At 41.6% G+C, this 14,527-nt stretch overlaps 1 protein-coding gene across 1 annotated transcript in view; it reads right to left on the bottom strand.

The window, feature by feature from the left end:
• The window catches only part of LOC112932456 (uncharacterized), a 47,053-nt gene extending 33,018 nt beyond the window's left edge, over nt 1-14,035 (bottom strand). The window contains exons 1-3 of the mRNA XM_072731916.1: nt 13,484-14,035; nt 8,178-8,423; nt 3,673-3,904 (exon numbers count right to left, since the gene is read on the bottom strand). Of these exons, the coding sequence (XP_072588017.1) occupies nt 3,673-3,904; nt 8,178-8,423; nt 13,484-13,681 (676 nt within the window). The 5' untranslated portion in view covers nt 13,682-14,035. The remainder of the gene's footprint in view (nt 1-3,672; nt 3,905-8,177; nt 8,424-13,483) is intronic.
• Nucleotides 14,036-14,527: the final 492 nt, after the last annotated feature.

Genomic DNA, 14,527 nt, shown 5'->3' with positions numbered 1-14,527 from the left:
GACTCCAAAGCCAAAGCCCTGAACTTCTGTTGAGCTATACTGAAATCAAGATAGTTAAGCCTTCTGAGATCTACCCTTAATTGGTGCTTGTAAGGCAGTGCTGCAGTGGTTGGAGGAGAGGCTCTGGAGCCAGACTGCTATAGTCACACCGCCTCTGCTCATTACTGAGGTGTACGAAGGCTCCTTAACCCATTTATGCCTCTGTCTCCTTATCTATGAAATGAGGAGGATATCCTTAATTCACAAGATTATTGCAAAGATGAAATGTGTGGATACAGGTAAAATACTTAGCACAGCACCTGACACATGGTAAGCATTCAATAAATATTAACCTATATTTACTGGTACTTCTCTGCTACTTTTGTTGAATTTTGGCCAGGAACCAGAATGTCCCCTACGACTACATTATGAAGGGAAAGAAAAAAGCTTGAGGAAACTTGGTATTAAACAACCTAAGGTTAATTTCCTTAAGAAAACAAAGGGCTTTTTAGGAACTGAGGGCTTAACTCCTATTCACCCAGCCTTTCAGTAAGAAATGCAAAAAGGTTAAAAAGGAGGTAGTTTCAAGGTGGTATTCCTCTTCTTTATCTTTCTTAGCCAGCCCCTGAGATGTTTAAATGAAATACCAAATAAAAATCACTCTCTCAGGGCGCCTGGGTGGCTCAGTTGTTAAGAGTCCAACTCTTGATTTCAGCTCAGGTCTAGACCTCAGGGTTGTGAGATCCAGCCCTGAAGTGGGTTCCACCCTGGGCGTGGAGCCTACTTAAAAAACAAAAAAACAACAACAAAAAAACCACTCTCTTGCTACAAATTGTATCCCAAGCTGCAAGTTTGTAAGGAGCTTTACAAAGACAAATCCTGACAGAGACAAGTGAAGTTGGTTTGTTGAAAGATTATTTTTATTCTACAAGAATTGATTGGTGCAATCCTGCAGAACCAACATCTGTTTAGAGAAATTTTTCTTTTCAAAAGTAAATGAAAACCCCCTTTGAATTATTTATATATTAACTTGCTTAACTTTTTTAAAACAATAGTCATAAGGTCTGCTTTGTCCTACTTAACTATAAATGTTACACATTTACAAACCAAAGCAAAAATGCAAATAAAACTTCACTGTATTTTCAAAGTTGATTATCAAGTCAGGAAGAAAGCTGTGAACCACAAACCATTTGTTTCTTTAATAGAAAAAAGAATGTTCTGATTATTAGCAAAGTAATATCTTAAAATGGATCTTCACACAGTTGAAATTTTAGTAATAAACTTGTATATCAAGTCCCTTTCCATTATTTATTTTACTTTAAAAATATATACAGCTAGTGATGTTAAATATATATTCTGAGCCATCTGTCTAAACATAAATATTTGGGAACTTCAAACTGTTCCAACAACTTATGAAAGGATTAAAGAAAAAAGATGAGCTACAAATTATACAGTAGGAGGAAGAAAAAAAAAGCTCTTAACATTTAGGTCTGGATAGAGATGTATTTTCTCATTTATATATACATACTCGGTTGAATATAGACAGCCATCAAACTTGAACCAGTTACATACAGACTAGACGAAGCCTGTACTATTCTACAGTAGGTTAACCATGGTGTATTTGAAAAATTTAATAGATCTCAATAGTTTCAAATCAAAAGTTATTTGTAGTAGGATTCTAGTGAAGTTTTGATAGGCACAGAACAAATGACTGCATTACCTATGCTAAACTTGGTGCATTGGTCATACCTGACTCTGCTTAATTATGGTGGTAAGTGTCTGAATGTGACAGAGCAGACAGGCAACCAGAGAAGAACATGGAACATGCCCATGCTTATTGATCACATTACCACCAGTGTTGAAAATTTTCAAATCTAAATCTAGAGGGACTGATAAAGCTGCAGGACAATTCCACAACAAGAACCCAAGAATCTTAAACTTCAGTTCCTAATCCTCTGATAAACAGGTTAAGGAGTCACTATTTGGTCTTCAGAAATTTTAGAATTAAAGGACTGAACACATGTTCATTCCCTGCTACACTGTGGCATCTGAAATTAGCAAGCATGACCTTGAATCTGTTTTGCTCTTATATGCAGAAGTGTATATGCTTTTTGAAGACTGCTAGAGACAGCTTAGCATTAAGAGTTAACTTCCAGTCCACAGTGCTAAGTGACTAGAAATACTATCTAATCAGCATTCTACGTACCACTTATCAGAATCTCTACAATATGCCAGTCTTGTTCAGCACTCATCACTCTTGGGTGGGGGAGGGAGGCATGGCAAAAAGCAGCTGTAGTTTTGTTTTGTTTTGTTTTACCAGCAGAAAAGCTTTAAACACCTATACAGTTTTGCATTTGTCTTGTATTCTCTTCTGAATACCTGAACAAAAATCTTATTTCAGTCAGCTCAGTCTACGCAAATTATAAAATACAAACACAGTCTAAACCCTATAGTGTATGGAATATGCACTGTTTAATATTCATTAAATGCAGTACAATTGATGAAGATTATCAAATAAGAAACACATGGCATTCTAAAGTTTTAAATCATTTTAGGGTGGCTAACCAGATTGTACAAACTACATGAGCAAGACAACAAATGAAAACCAAAAAACCAAAACAAAATTAAAGAAAGAAAGAAAGAAAGAAAGAAAGAAAGAAAGAAAGAAGAAAGAAAGAAACCAAAGAAACTAACTTCTCAGTGCATCACAGTCATCAGGACAAAATATATGGCACTTTTACGATACAAATACTACAAGTATTCATTTAAGCCAGGAATGACTCAGACATTGAAGCCACATTAGGGCATGAATCAGCCAATCAAGATGTTAAAATTAAACAGATCTTTTTTCTTTGTAAAAGTACTGAAAATGTAGTATGTGCAGATAACTTACTAAAACTTTTTTCATTTCATCTGCCTCCCCCTGTAGAATCTTGTGTTATTCTGGAATTGTTCTACCTCTTTTAACAGTCTGATTTTTAAGGCCTGTCATAAACTGTTATGCTATTGAAACATACTATTTTCCCTGTGGTAAGAATGTCTTCCTGAAAAAAAAAAAAAAAAAGAACATATCTGCTTATAAATCATAGAACAAACACAAAAAAACAAAAATCTGACATTTTGCAAGCTACCAAGAAATAAATTATACCATGATGCATCAATTTAAAATTATATCAATATTAATTAACATTTCCATGGTGGCTCCCCCCACCCCCAAATTAAACAGTGCAGAATAGGGCCTGGGCTACAGTTAATCACATTTGGTTTTCGGAAAAACAAAACTTTACTATAAACAATTAAAAGGCAATTTTCTTCCTCCACAACACACAGACATTGAATTGAAGGTTTTTAAAATATCCACTACCTATAAGACAAGTACTGTTAAATGGCTAAAAGGAATCAAAATACCAAAGTTTAGTGTGCGAAGAGTAGATACAAACAACCAAGAAAAGATCATTGGTGCTATTTAAGATGAATAGCCCAAAATAAGTTCTGAAGTTTTTCTACCTTTACAAATAAAAAAAAGGTGTCCTTTCCACAGTTTGGGGATATGCACTGTACATCCCCCCCCAACAAGTGTATGAGTAAGGTTTAAAAATGTTGCCAATGTTAAGTTCTTCAGTACCTAAAATTAATTAGAGGACAGCAATAGTATGGTGGCAATGGTGCATCAATTCTCAAAACGTAGTTAGGATCCAACACGAGTTGTGGTGGTTCTTTTATCTGAGAAAAAGCTTTTCAGGAGAAATACCTGCCCTATGCTAACCACCAGGAGAATGAGTGCTTCTCCTACTGACCAGTAGGCCACTCTGGTATTTAGATCTTCTGCTCGGCTTCGGCCCTGAGCTTCTCTCAAACGGAAATGAGTCTGATAGTCGATGACAGACTTTAGAGCTTCGTGAATGGAGACACAGGCAGATTCCATCTAAAAAGAAATGGTTCCAGTTAGTATGTCCAATTGATCTTTCAATTTGACCTCAGTGCCTCCTCTGAGTGGCACACACTACTCAGCCGGCACTTGCTCATTCACTCATGTATGCCTGTGGTCCTGGCAATGCCACACTCCTGTTCGGCCCCACTGGGATGACTTGCCCCCCAACTTGGGAAGCCATAGCTGCAGCACCTGTAAGGTCCTAACTAGATGGATGAAACGCTAAGCTAACAGTTGCAGAAACATTTTCTAGTTAAGGTTGGCGGTTACAGAGTTTCAAGTTCAGGTTCCTCAACCAGGAAAAATTAGGAGGAAGACAATGGCAGGTCCGTAAACTTGATGGATAAGAATACAAACCAAAGCCCAAATACCTACAAAAATAAACCAAGTAGGACACCAAAACAAGACTGAATTAGTCAAAGTTAACTATTTTAAAAGTACTTGGGTCTGAGCATGATAGGTCAGAGCATCAATGTCTTTCATGTTTTAATTTACCAATTTGCTAAATAAGTCTCCCCTCTCCTGCCATCAACCAAACCAACAGAACTATTGTCAATAGGATGGAAGTTTCAGTTTCAATGTGTCATCAGTCTGAGCCTTCACCAGGTGGCACCTTACCTTTTTACACGTTGATCACACGATCTGCTTTCAGAAAGGTTAAGTGTCTAAACATTTTTTTGTATATACATCAGAGTTTATTATTTTTCTACTGCTGAAAAAATCCTAGTGATGAAATATATAGTTTATCATTAAATTATACTTAATTTCCATCACAAACCATGTGTTAAGAATTTTTAAAATAATCTAAGTGTTTTTTTCCTTATCATTAAGAAAGGAACTATTGACATATTTGTGTATGGCCATACAAAGGAAAAATATTTTTATGACACAGGACAGTGATGAGGGCCACTGAGGGTGGAAAGCAGGAGAGAAAGATGGTCAACATAACTACTTTCCTGTATTCTGAAAATTCTCCAGGAAATGAAGTTTATCTTAGCAAATCTTCCAATGTTCCTTTCTGCTTCTCTCTCTCCTTTTGGATGCCAAAACTCATTAAGCCAACTCAGTCACTATAAGACCTCTACGTCACAAAGTTATTTGGACCCATTTCTCCTAAAGTGCTTAGGACTTTTACAACTTTTTTCCTCTTTTTACTAATAAATCTTCAGAATCTCTCAAAAGATTCTGGGAATATTTTTTTCCTTAATTTTAGTGAAGGAATATAAGCACTAGAAAAGAATTCAAGCATTTAATAAAGTTCTACCAAAGTAAGTACAAAAGCAATCATTTATAAAAATATTCCATTAAAATACATCTAGAAAGTGAGAATTATGTGGTCCATAAACTGCATGGATCTGTTAGAACACTCACATTTTTGCTGTTCTTCCTTTTGTTTAGGTCCCTATGAAGCAAAGATTAACAAAACTGTGCCATAATGAATGATTTCTAATTTGTTGTAGAAGGCTACAGAGGTGCTTCTGGCAGATCTCTACTTTCTATGCATTCTTAAAGTGGTATGCCTGCTAACCCTGGAAGTATGCATAAAAGTAAGGACACAAATTCGGAATGTTTAACAATTCCCTGAAGCCCAACATGGAGTAAGGGTTAAGATGTGCTGGATGAAAGAAAATGATAGAAATTAAGGGACTAATTGCATGGATGTATATGATTTTTGAGATAGAAAATGTAGGCAGGGGGCACCTGGGTGGCTCAGTGGTTGAGTGTCTGCCATTGGTTCAGGGTATGATCTTGGGGTTCTGGGATTGAGTCCCACATCGGGCTCCCTGTAGGAAGGCTGCTTCTCCCTCTGCCTATGTCTCTGCCTCTCTCTCTGTGTGTGTCTCTCATGAATAAAGAAATAAAATCTTTAAAAAGAAAAGAAAATGTAGGGAAAAAGGGAAACTCTAGGTGGCAATGTCCAGAAGAGCACAGTACAATGAGGGGTCATGTCAGTAATTAACAGATGGCTAACCTTGTTTCACCAACATGTATTTTCCTATTTTCCTCCCTGTTGCAATTAACTTAAGGCAACTCTCTGGTGTGTTACCATTTCAGTAATACTCTTATACTTTATAATTATTTCTGAAAGGCAACACTATATAACCCCGGTAGCATTATCAACATATAAAATAATAAAAAATATTTAATTAAAGTTTTCAATATAATGTTCAAATTTCCCCAAATATTTCAGAAGTTATTTCCAAATCAGAATCCAAACAACTTTGACACAATCATTTGGTTGATGTGCCTTTTAAGTCTCTTTGAATCTTTAGGTTCTCTTCCTGCTTATTCCCTTCCCATCTGTTGAAGAAATCGGGTCCTTTGCCCTGCTGCATTTCCACTTCCTAGATTTTCCTGACTGTATCTTCACGGTGTTCCTCCATCTTATGTTTTTCTTATCCACTGCTAGTTGGAGCAAGAGACTTGAAGGAATTCAGATGTAATGCCCTGGGTAGGAACACCTCCTGGGCAATGTTGCATACTTCAATAATGCATATTATCAGAAGATACACAATGCCCCATTCTCTCTCCATCTGGAACAATCATTAGACTTAGGTGATATTGGTCTGATCCAGTCACTGTATATCTCCTCCTCAGCCTTTCACCTAGGGTTTTAGCAGTGACCAGTTATCACAGTCTACCCTAGATCCATTATTTTATTAATAGGTGAAAAATGGTGATTTACAACTCTATACTTTTTCTGCATTTACCAGCTGGTAATTTTCTCTACTTTAAGGTGTGAACAGCTGCTTTGTAAGTATCGCTACCACAGCGACTTATTAGCTAAGGAGAAAAATAAGCCTAAAGTAAAGAAATGTGATATTAATAAAGGAGATTAACAGATACTAACTGCTTTATTACCACTCATTCCTTTTACCTATTAAGGTTTTTTTAGGGCAAGCTACCTTCTTATACAATTAAAACTCACAAAGGTTAAGTTATAATCAAGGGTCCCAATGAAAAATCTTTTTACAAAGCAAAGTGCCATTCATACAGGATGCTAACATAAGAGAACATTTCTGAAAGTAAGAGCAAGTGAATACATCCTGCTAATGCTCACAGTAGGTCTATGAATTAAGGCTCTTACATATTATTAAAAACTGCCTCTATCACCACATGACTTTGCCAACAGACTAACTAGAACCCAGGAACAATGTAATACCTAATTTAAGGTTCTAACAAAAGGGGATTAAAAGTAATTCCTCTGGATATTGAGTATCTTTTAGATACAATCTAAGCTCAGACTATATTAAAAACTGGAAATAGCCGTTTTTATCACCTGAGCAGCATCTGTTCATTGACTTCGAACTTCTTTCCTTATCTTTTTGTCATTAAGGTCTTCCTCAAAATAAAATCCAATCTACCTTTACCTTATTTTTTTTTAAAGATTTATTTATCTATTTATTTCGAGGGGAAGGGCAGAGGGAGAGAGTCCTTAAGCAGACATCCCGCCTGGCATGCAGCCTGATGCAGGGCTCTATCCCAAGACCTGAGATTACAACCTGAGCCGAAATCAAGAGCTAACCACCCCAACCAACCGAGCCACCTGGTGCCCTTTAACTATTTGTTAGATGACTTACTTCTAATCGTTAGTATTTTACTTTAAGTTACATCAAACATTATTCTAATAGCGGCGTGAATTAACACTAAATCCTGGTTTAACACTACCCTGTGGCATATTTATTTATCATTAAAGGCATTAATTTGTTTCCAGTTATAGCAACCTGCCAGGTTATGAATCCACATTCCTCCATGAACTAAAAACAAATGTTTCAGAATGCCGGAGCACTGTCCAGTCTTCCTCAACTTCCTTTCCCATTGAAGTGATCCTCCTATTTTAAGGCTTATTTTCTTCAAACTGAAAAGTTCATAAACTCTTTTATCGGTGGTCTTTTTTTTTTTTTTTTTTTTAGAGATTTTATTTATTTATTCATGAGAGAGACAGACAGACAGAGACACAGGCAGAGGGAGAAGCAGGCTCCCTGCAGGGAGCCTGATGTGGGCCTCTATCATGAAGTCCAGGATCAAACCCTGGGCCAAAGGCAGGCACTTAACTGCTGAGTCATCCAGGGATCCCCAGCGGTGGTCTTTACCAAACATGCCCCAAGTTCTCTGTGAAATGTTTTTAATCTATTGTAAGAATTAAGATAGATCTTAAAAACTGTGTAAAAGTCTCAAAATTCTGTGTTCATCAATAGTGAATGCATATTAATTTATGCTTTCCCCCTCTTCAACCACACCACTATATCGCTGACTTTTTATTTACCTGGGTAAGAGCGCTGACTCGGTTCTCGCTAGGAAACAAAGGTGGGTCTTCTCCAACTTGAAAATCAAAATACACGGTTTTGTGTGTGAAAGTAGAAAATTCATTGCTAAAACAAAATTTGTATGTCCCATTTTTGGAGGCTGTGAAGGTAAAGCTATCATACTGTTTCTTCATCTCTTTATACAACACATTACCATCGGGATCTTCTAATCGGCAGTCTACATCATAGTGACCGCCAGTAATCACCTATAAAGAGAGAGAGGAAAAAGGAAGATATCACTGCAAGTAACAAGTCTGAGAGAGTAACCAAATTTCCTCTTAAAATAACAATAAGGCTATGGGCAACAGACTTTCCTATCACAGGCAATTTTACATTTTTTAATTTCCAGCAGTGGATGGAATGTAAGAGGCACATGTCCGTTTAACTAAAGCTTTATAGAAACTGAACAAATTTCCTCATGACCGGAAGGAGGGAACTAGCTAATCAGGCAGACGACTGTTCTAATTAAGGGAGGTCTCTTACATCAATTGCTTTGCCCAATGACCCTACAAGAGAGGGTTTTCACCCTCCATTTCACAAACTGAGAAACAGAGTTAAGATAAGCAACCTCCCCAAGACTGCTCATCTAGCAAAAGGCGGAGGCAGAACCTGAATTCCAAAGTCATACTCACGACCCTTAAGCTCATTGTCTGGAGTATTTTCCCTCCCCAAATATTCTCTCCTAGTTTCCTATCAGCACCATCCAAGCACACACACGCACAGTGCGGTGAAGTGGTGAATTAGGTCAGTCCTTGGCTTAACACCCCAAGCATGTTTCTATCAGAGAACTTTAACTCATTTGATTGCCAAATTACAGTCAGATTTGTTTCTTCAGTGATGCTATAGGTCAGTTACATGGAATGTGACACATATTTTGTTTTGAACTACATTATGAACTGAACAGACTTGTGGGCTAGTCTAAGAGTATTACCATTATTTTAATAAGCTTGTTTCCCTGAGAAACCTCAAGGACTAAACCATATTGTTTGTATACTTGTGATTAAAGCAAAAACAAAACCGGACAAAACAAAAGCAAACACATCTTCTGCTTATCTGGAAAGCTTGTGTTTTCGGGCAAGCACATTTTAAAGGAAAGCCAGGGGATAAATGAAATGTTCTCAAGAGGATTCTAGAGCTGTTTTCAAGCGCTTATGCTTAATCACTTACAATTTATAGGCCACTTGGGTTGCAAAGAAGAAGCAGAGGGAGATCTCTCCTGAGGTAGCAGGGACAGGTGCAGTAGTCAGGGAGAAAAGTGGGGAGAGGGAGGGAGGGACAGGTAGGAAAGGAAAAGGCACAGGGTGAAAAGCTGGGAAAGATGTGAGGAAAAGACTTGTGGCTCAGAGGGTTCCCAACCGCTCCGAGATGGGGGAAGGCCACAAGTTTGTACTTTCGGGCTTGAACTCTTTCCATTAGCATAGTATTGACATTCTAGGTCCATAGAACAGAGATCAAACTGCACTTCAAAGGACTGGCTGCTAATGTGACCTTTTGTCACTTAGGAGACAGGATGAACAACTGTACTATGTCACCAGATCACCTTGATAATTAAAGGAAATATAATTATGTACTTAGGAAGCTGCAAAAATATGTAAATATTAACATATGGATATAATGTTTCGACATAAAATGTGTCTTAACAATTGGGCATTTACCACTTCTCCAAATGTCAACAACCTTTCCTCTGGGTGAAGATCATGACTTCATTTTTATATACCCAAGTGTTCACGCTTGGCTGCTGTACTCTGAATAGTCAAATATGTACACATACTGAACAGGACCAGAGCTGATCACCATGTCACTTTTCCTCCGTCAACCTTTAAAACAAATCATCTTGTTTCAGATAAAAATGAGAAGCCTTCATAATCTGTCTGGTCACGTAAATTAGAGACCAGGAATCATCCTGAACTAAGTGTCCCTAACTGTCTAGCCCTCACATTGACATTACCACCTCTCTCAAATTCAGCCATCTCTTCCATTCCTAATCCACAGTCTAGACAAGACTAAAGCCACAGCTTCCTAAAAGGTTTTCCCACAACCTGATCTCTCTTCTCTCTAACCCAGGGGTTCTCAGCCTCAGCTAACATAAGGCTGGATAATTCTTTGTGGTAGGGGGCTGTATTGCCCTGTGCACTGCAGCACATTCAGCAGCCTTTTGGGTTTCCATCCTCTGGATGTCAGTAGCGCCACCTCTCCTCACGTGTCTGGGGGAGGAGGGGCAACCTCCCCACCTCCCCATCCCCTTAAAACCTTTCACAATTCCTGTGGCCTACAGAAAAATCCAAACCTATTAACAATGCTGTACCACTCCTCTGCACCTCCTTCAAGGGAGCTTCACCTCTCTTACTCTGTGTTCCAAAAATAGCAGACTGCCAGAAATTCTCTGAACCAGTCTTTGTTTTACACCTGCACGAACAGCAGCAGGCTAAACAGGTCTTGTCTGCTACAGAATCAGGACCCAAAATGACAATGCTTACAAATCTACAGCTTGTTACAGGAAAAGAATATAAACTATCAGAATCAAAAGCTGTCTTACAGAAAGAGGTTGGGAGGTTAGGAGTGGGTTCCTCTGTGCTCCCTCTGTGAAGATTGGAGATTGAGCCAGACACAGACTCTCAGACTGTGAACTACCCAAGTGTGCAAGAAACATCTTGCAACTAGCAAGCCCCAAATTGAGGCTTGGCTGGTTTTTTTTCTATCTGGCTGGTCACATAGATGTATTCCTGCTATATAACCAGTCTCAACAGCACTGGGGGGGGGGGGGGGGGCAGGCAGGGGTGTCACCAAGGCCAGGTGTAAATCATCAATATCACTATTACCAATTAACAATGCTGACAAACCTCTAAAGCCCCTGGACCCACAGTTACAAAGCGGCACTATTACTCACTGTATTTCAGTGTGGGCTCAAGCTGTTTTCAGGAACGGAGTCTCATAAACATCATCTACTTGCCTACGCTGCCCTTTCCGCTATGCCATCTTGTAGAAATATGCTTATTTCTCCTAGACAAAGCTCAAACATGAGCTCAGCCACCTTTCCCTTGACGATCCCTCCCTGTTTGGCCAGCACTGTACCCAGCCTGCACTGTCGCTGTTGCATTGAACACTGCATGTGTGTTCATGGAAGCCCCCAGAGGGCAAGTTCAGTTGCTCCCACGGCAACATCTCTGTGATGTGGTACATATAATAAAGGAATTAAGAATTTACTCTGAGACTGCATACTGATTCTGCTACTTGCTAAGTTTTGTGACCTTGGGTTTAAAGCTTTCAAAGCCTCAGCTTCATAAGTAAAACAGAAGTACTACATCTATTTCCTAGATCGAGTTGTCCTGAGAATTAAGTAACATACCTGAAATACTTAGCATACTGTCTGCTACGTAACAGATGCTATTTTTTTTTTTAGCCCAGAATAGAAGTGGTAGTATTCTCAGCACCAACCACAGTGTCTGATGCTGACACTTGAAATACACTCATATTTTTATATTACAATTCCTATTCTCTTCTTTTCTGTCCATGGCTCCAGTCCATGAAGTTAAACAAACTGAAGGGTGATCTGTAGCCTCCCTCTCTTTACTACCAATAGCCAAATCATCATGAGGTCCTGTTGATTTCACTTACTAACTTCTCTCCAATCCCTTTACTTTTTTCTTAAAGATTTATTTATATATTATTTATTTATTTAATGCATGTATGTATGTATAATTGATTGATTGATGATGCACAGAGAGGCAGAGACACAGGCATAGGGAGAAGCAGACTCCCTGCAAGGAGCTCGATTCAGGACTCGATTCCAGGACCGTAGGATCACATGAGCCCAAGGTAGACAGATGCTCAACCACTGAGCCACCCAGGCATCCCCCCTTCACATTCTCCTTCCTCACAGCTACCACGCTAGAAGCCTGGACAACTACAGTAGTCTCCTCATCAGTCTTCTACAGCTACTCTTCCAACACTCTAACACACACTCTACTTGCACAAGTTAATATCCATACAGCTACCAAAAGTACCTGGATCTCAGCACTGCACTGCTTACAACCCTTTGACGGCTTTCCTATGCTCTTACGAAAAACCAAAATTCTTAACTAGGCCAGCATGGCACATGGTCTGGCCCCTGACCTCCCTCCCTCTGACTCCTTATTCCCAACTATACTGGATTTTGATGGTCCTCAAATACCCAGTCACTCCTGCAATGGGTATTCCCGCACTCTCCATACCAAAGCATTTACCACTGATCCTTTATAATTCAGCTTAAAATCACTTCCTAATGGAAGCCCTCATTGATCTCAAAGGTCAGACTGCTTACTCCCTATTTTCTGCTCTTAAAGCACAGTTCCAATGAATGAGCAGGTACAACTAAAAGGGTACAGTGGGTGGGGAAATCAAGGATGGCAGTGACCCAAACCACTCAAACCACTTTTGTATCATCAGCACCTACCACTCAACAGGTGCTCTGATATGTTAAGTCAGCTACCAAGAAAGATGGAAATAAAGAGTGTTTCACACACGTAAGAAACTACATTCCATTAAAGTCTGTTTTCTGGGACGCCTGGGTGGCTCAGTGGTTGAGCGTCTGCCTTTGGCTCAGGTTGTGATTTCAGGGTCCTGGCTTCCCACGGGAAGCCTGCTTCTATCTCTCATGAATAAATAAATAAAAATCTTGAAAGAAAAAGAAAGAAGGAAAGAAAGAATATTTGTTTTCTATAGAATCCCCCGAACGAAAAGGGGCCTCTCATTTATCACAGCTCTTCGTTTCTACACCTTTGGCAGGTGGTCACTCAACCTCGAGGGGAGCTCTTCCTGTGACAGGGACAGAACCAACCAAAGTCCTAATAGCATCAATGGAGAAAGTGAAAAGCAGTGGAATGAGGTATTGGCAGTACTTCCAATCTGATCAGAGCGGAGGTGTGGAGTCAGTGTGAGGAACGGCCGGGACACTGAGCACCAGAGAACAGGAACTGTTGTTAAAAGGAGAGTCTTGTAAGGAGAAAGTTCAACAGGCGTTAAAGTGAAGGGCATTCGAGCGTGGAAGGAAGAAGTCACAGCGACACGAAGCATTTCTGGAATTCACGTATTTTCCTATCTGGTCTAAAATGGCTCTCGCCCCAGGTTTAGAACAGGAAAGGCAAATGCCCCACATCAGCTCGCTAGAGGGGATTCCGGGCTCAGCCAAAGAGTGGAAAAACCTAGACAGGAGGGAGTCGGCCGGCGGGCGGCAGCCCGGACCCTGGAGCCGCGCCCTGGGGGCCCAGGCTTGCAGAGCGCGGAGTACCTGGAACTCGAGGGTGCACTTGGTGCCCTGCGTGATGTCCTCGTAGAAGCACTGCTTGGCGTTGTCCGGCAGCTCGAAGGTGATCTCCGAGGCGCCGCCGGGCCCCGGCACCAGCAGCAGCAGCAGCAGCGCGAGCAGCCTGCAGCCCCAACGGCCCGCGGCGGCCGCCCAGCGCTGCGCGGACCCCGGCCCCGGCATCCCGAGGCGACGGCGGCGGCCTCCACGGAGCTGCGGGGAGACGGGTCGGGTCTGCGCGGACGCCCCGCGCGCGGCAGGCCTCGGCCCCGGGAGGCCCGCGAAGACGCCCGGCAGAGTCGCTCCGAGCCTCGGGGGGATTCGGGACGAGGGGGCGAGCCGCCGGGCGCCGGCGAGCGGGGCGAAGGGACCAGGGCCCGGCGCCACGAACGACCTACAGGGCAGAGATAAAGCCGGCCGGGTACGGGCGGAAAAGGCCTGAGATGGCCGGAAGTGGGGCGAAAGCCTGGTAGGAGGGGGCGGGGCCTGAGGCACCTGCTCCAGCAACCCGGATGTGCTCTGCCCCGGCACTGGGGGAGAGGGGGAGAGGCGTTGGAGTGTGTACGTGGAAGCTCGCGAGACGTCCGCTCGGTTCGCGTCGGCGTCGGCGTCTGCGTCGGCGCCGGAGGCGGGGGGCGGGGCCATCGCCGGGAACGTGGCGGGGCGGGGCGGGGCGGGGCGGGGCCGGGGAGAGGGGCGGGGCCTGCCGGGGTAGCGGCGGGGCGTGCTGCGCGCAGGTGCGGGTCCGAGGGAGCGTCTCCGAGGGAGCGGCGGGGAGCGCGTTCTGCCAAGGGGGGTTGGGGACCGGTGGCAGGGCGCTTTGTTGCTGAGAGCTGACAGCTTTCTCATAAATAACAGCAAATATTTGGGGTGAGACGTTTAACCATGAGTTTGAATTCTGGGACCGCTACAATCACAGGAATTTTAATCCCTGCTGTGCAATTCACTGGCCGGGTGACCTCTCAGCTTCACTTTTGCATCTGTAAAATGATAATACTACGTAACGCAGAGGGTTATTGCAAGGCTTCA

This window comes from Vulpes vulpes, chromosome 12 (genome assembly GCF_048418805.1).
Source record: "Vulpes vulpes isolate BD-2025 chromosome 12, VulVul3, whole genome shotgun sequence".
Lineage (NCBI taxonomy): Eukaryota > Metazoa > Chordata > Mammalia > Carnivora > Canidae > Vulpes > Vulpes vulpes.
This window is presented reverse-complemented; position numbering and strand designations above follow the sequence as displayed.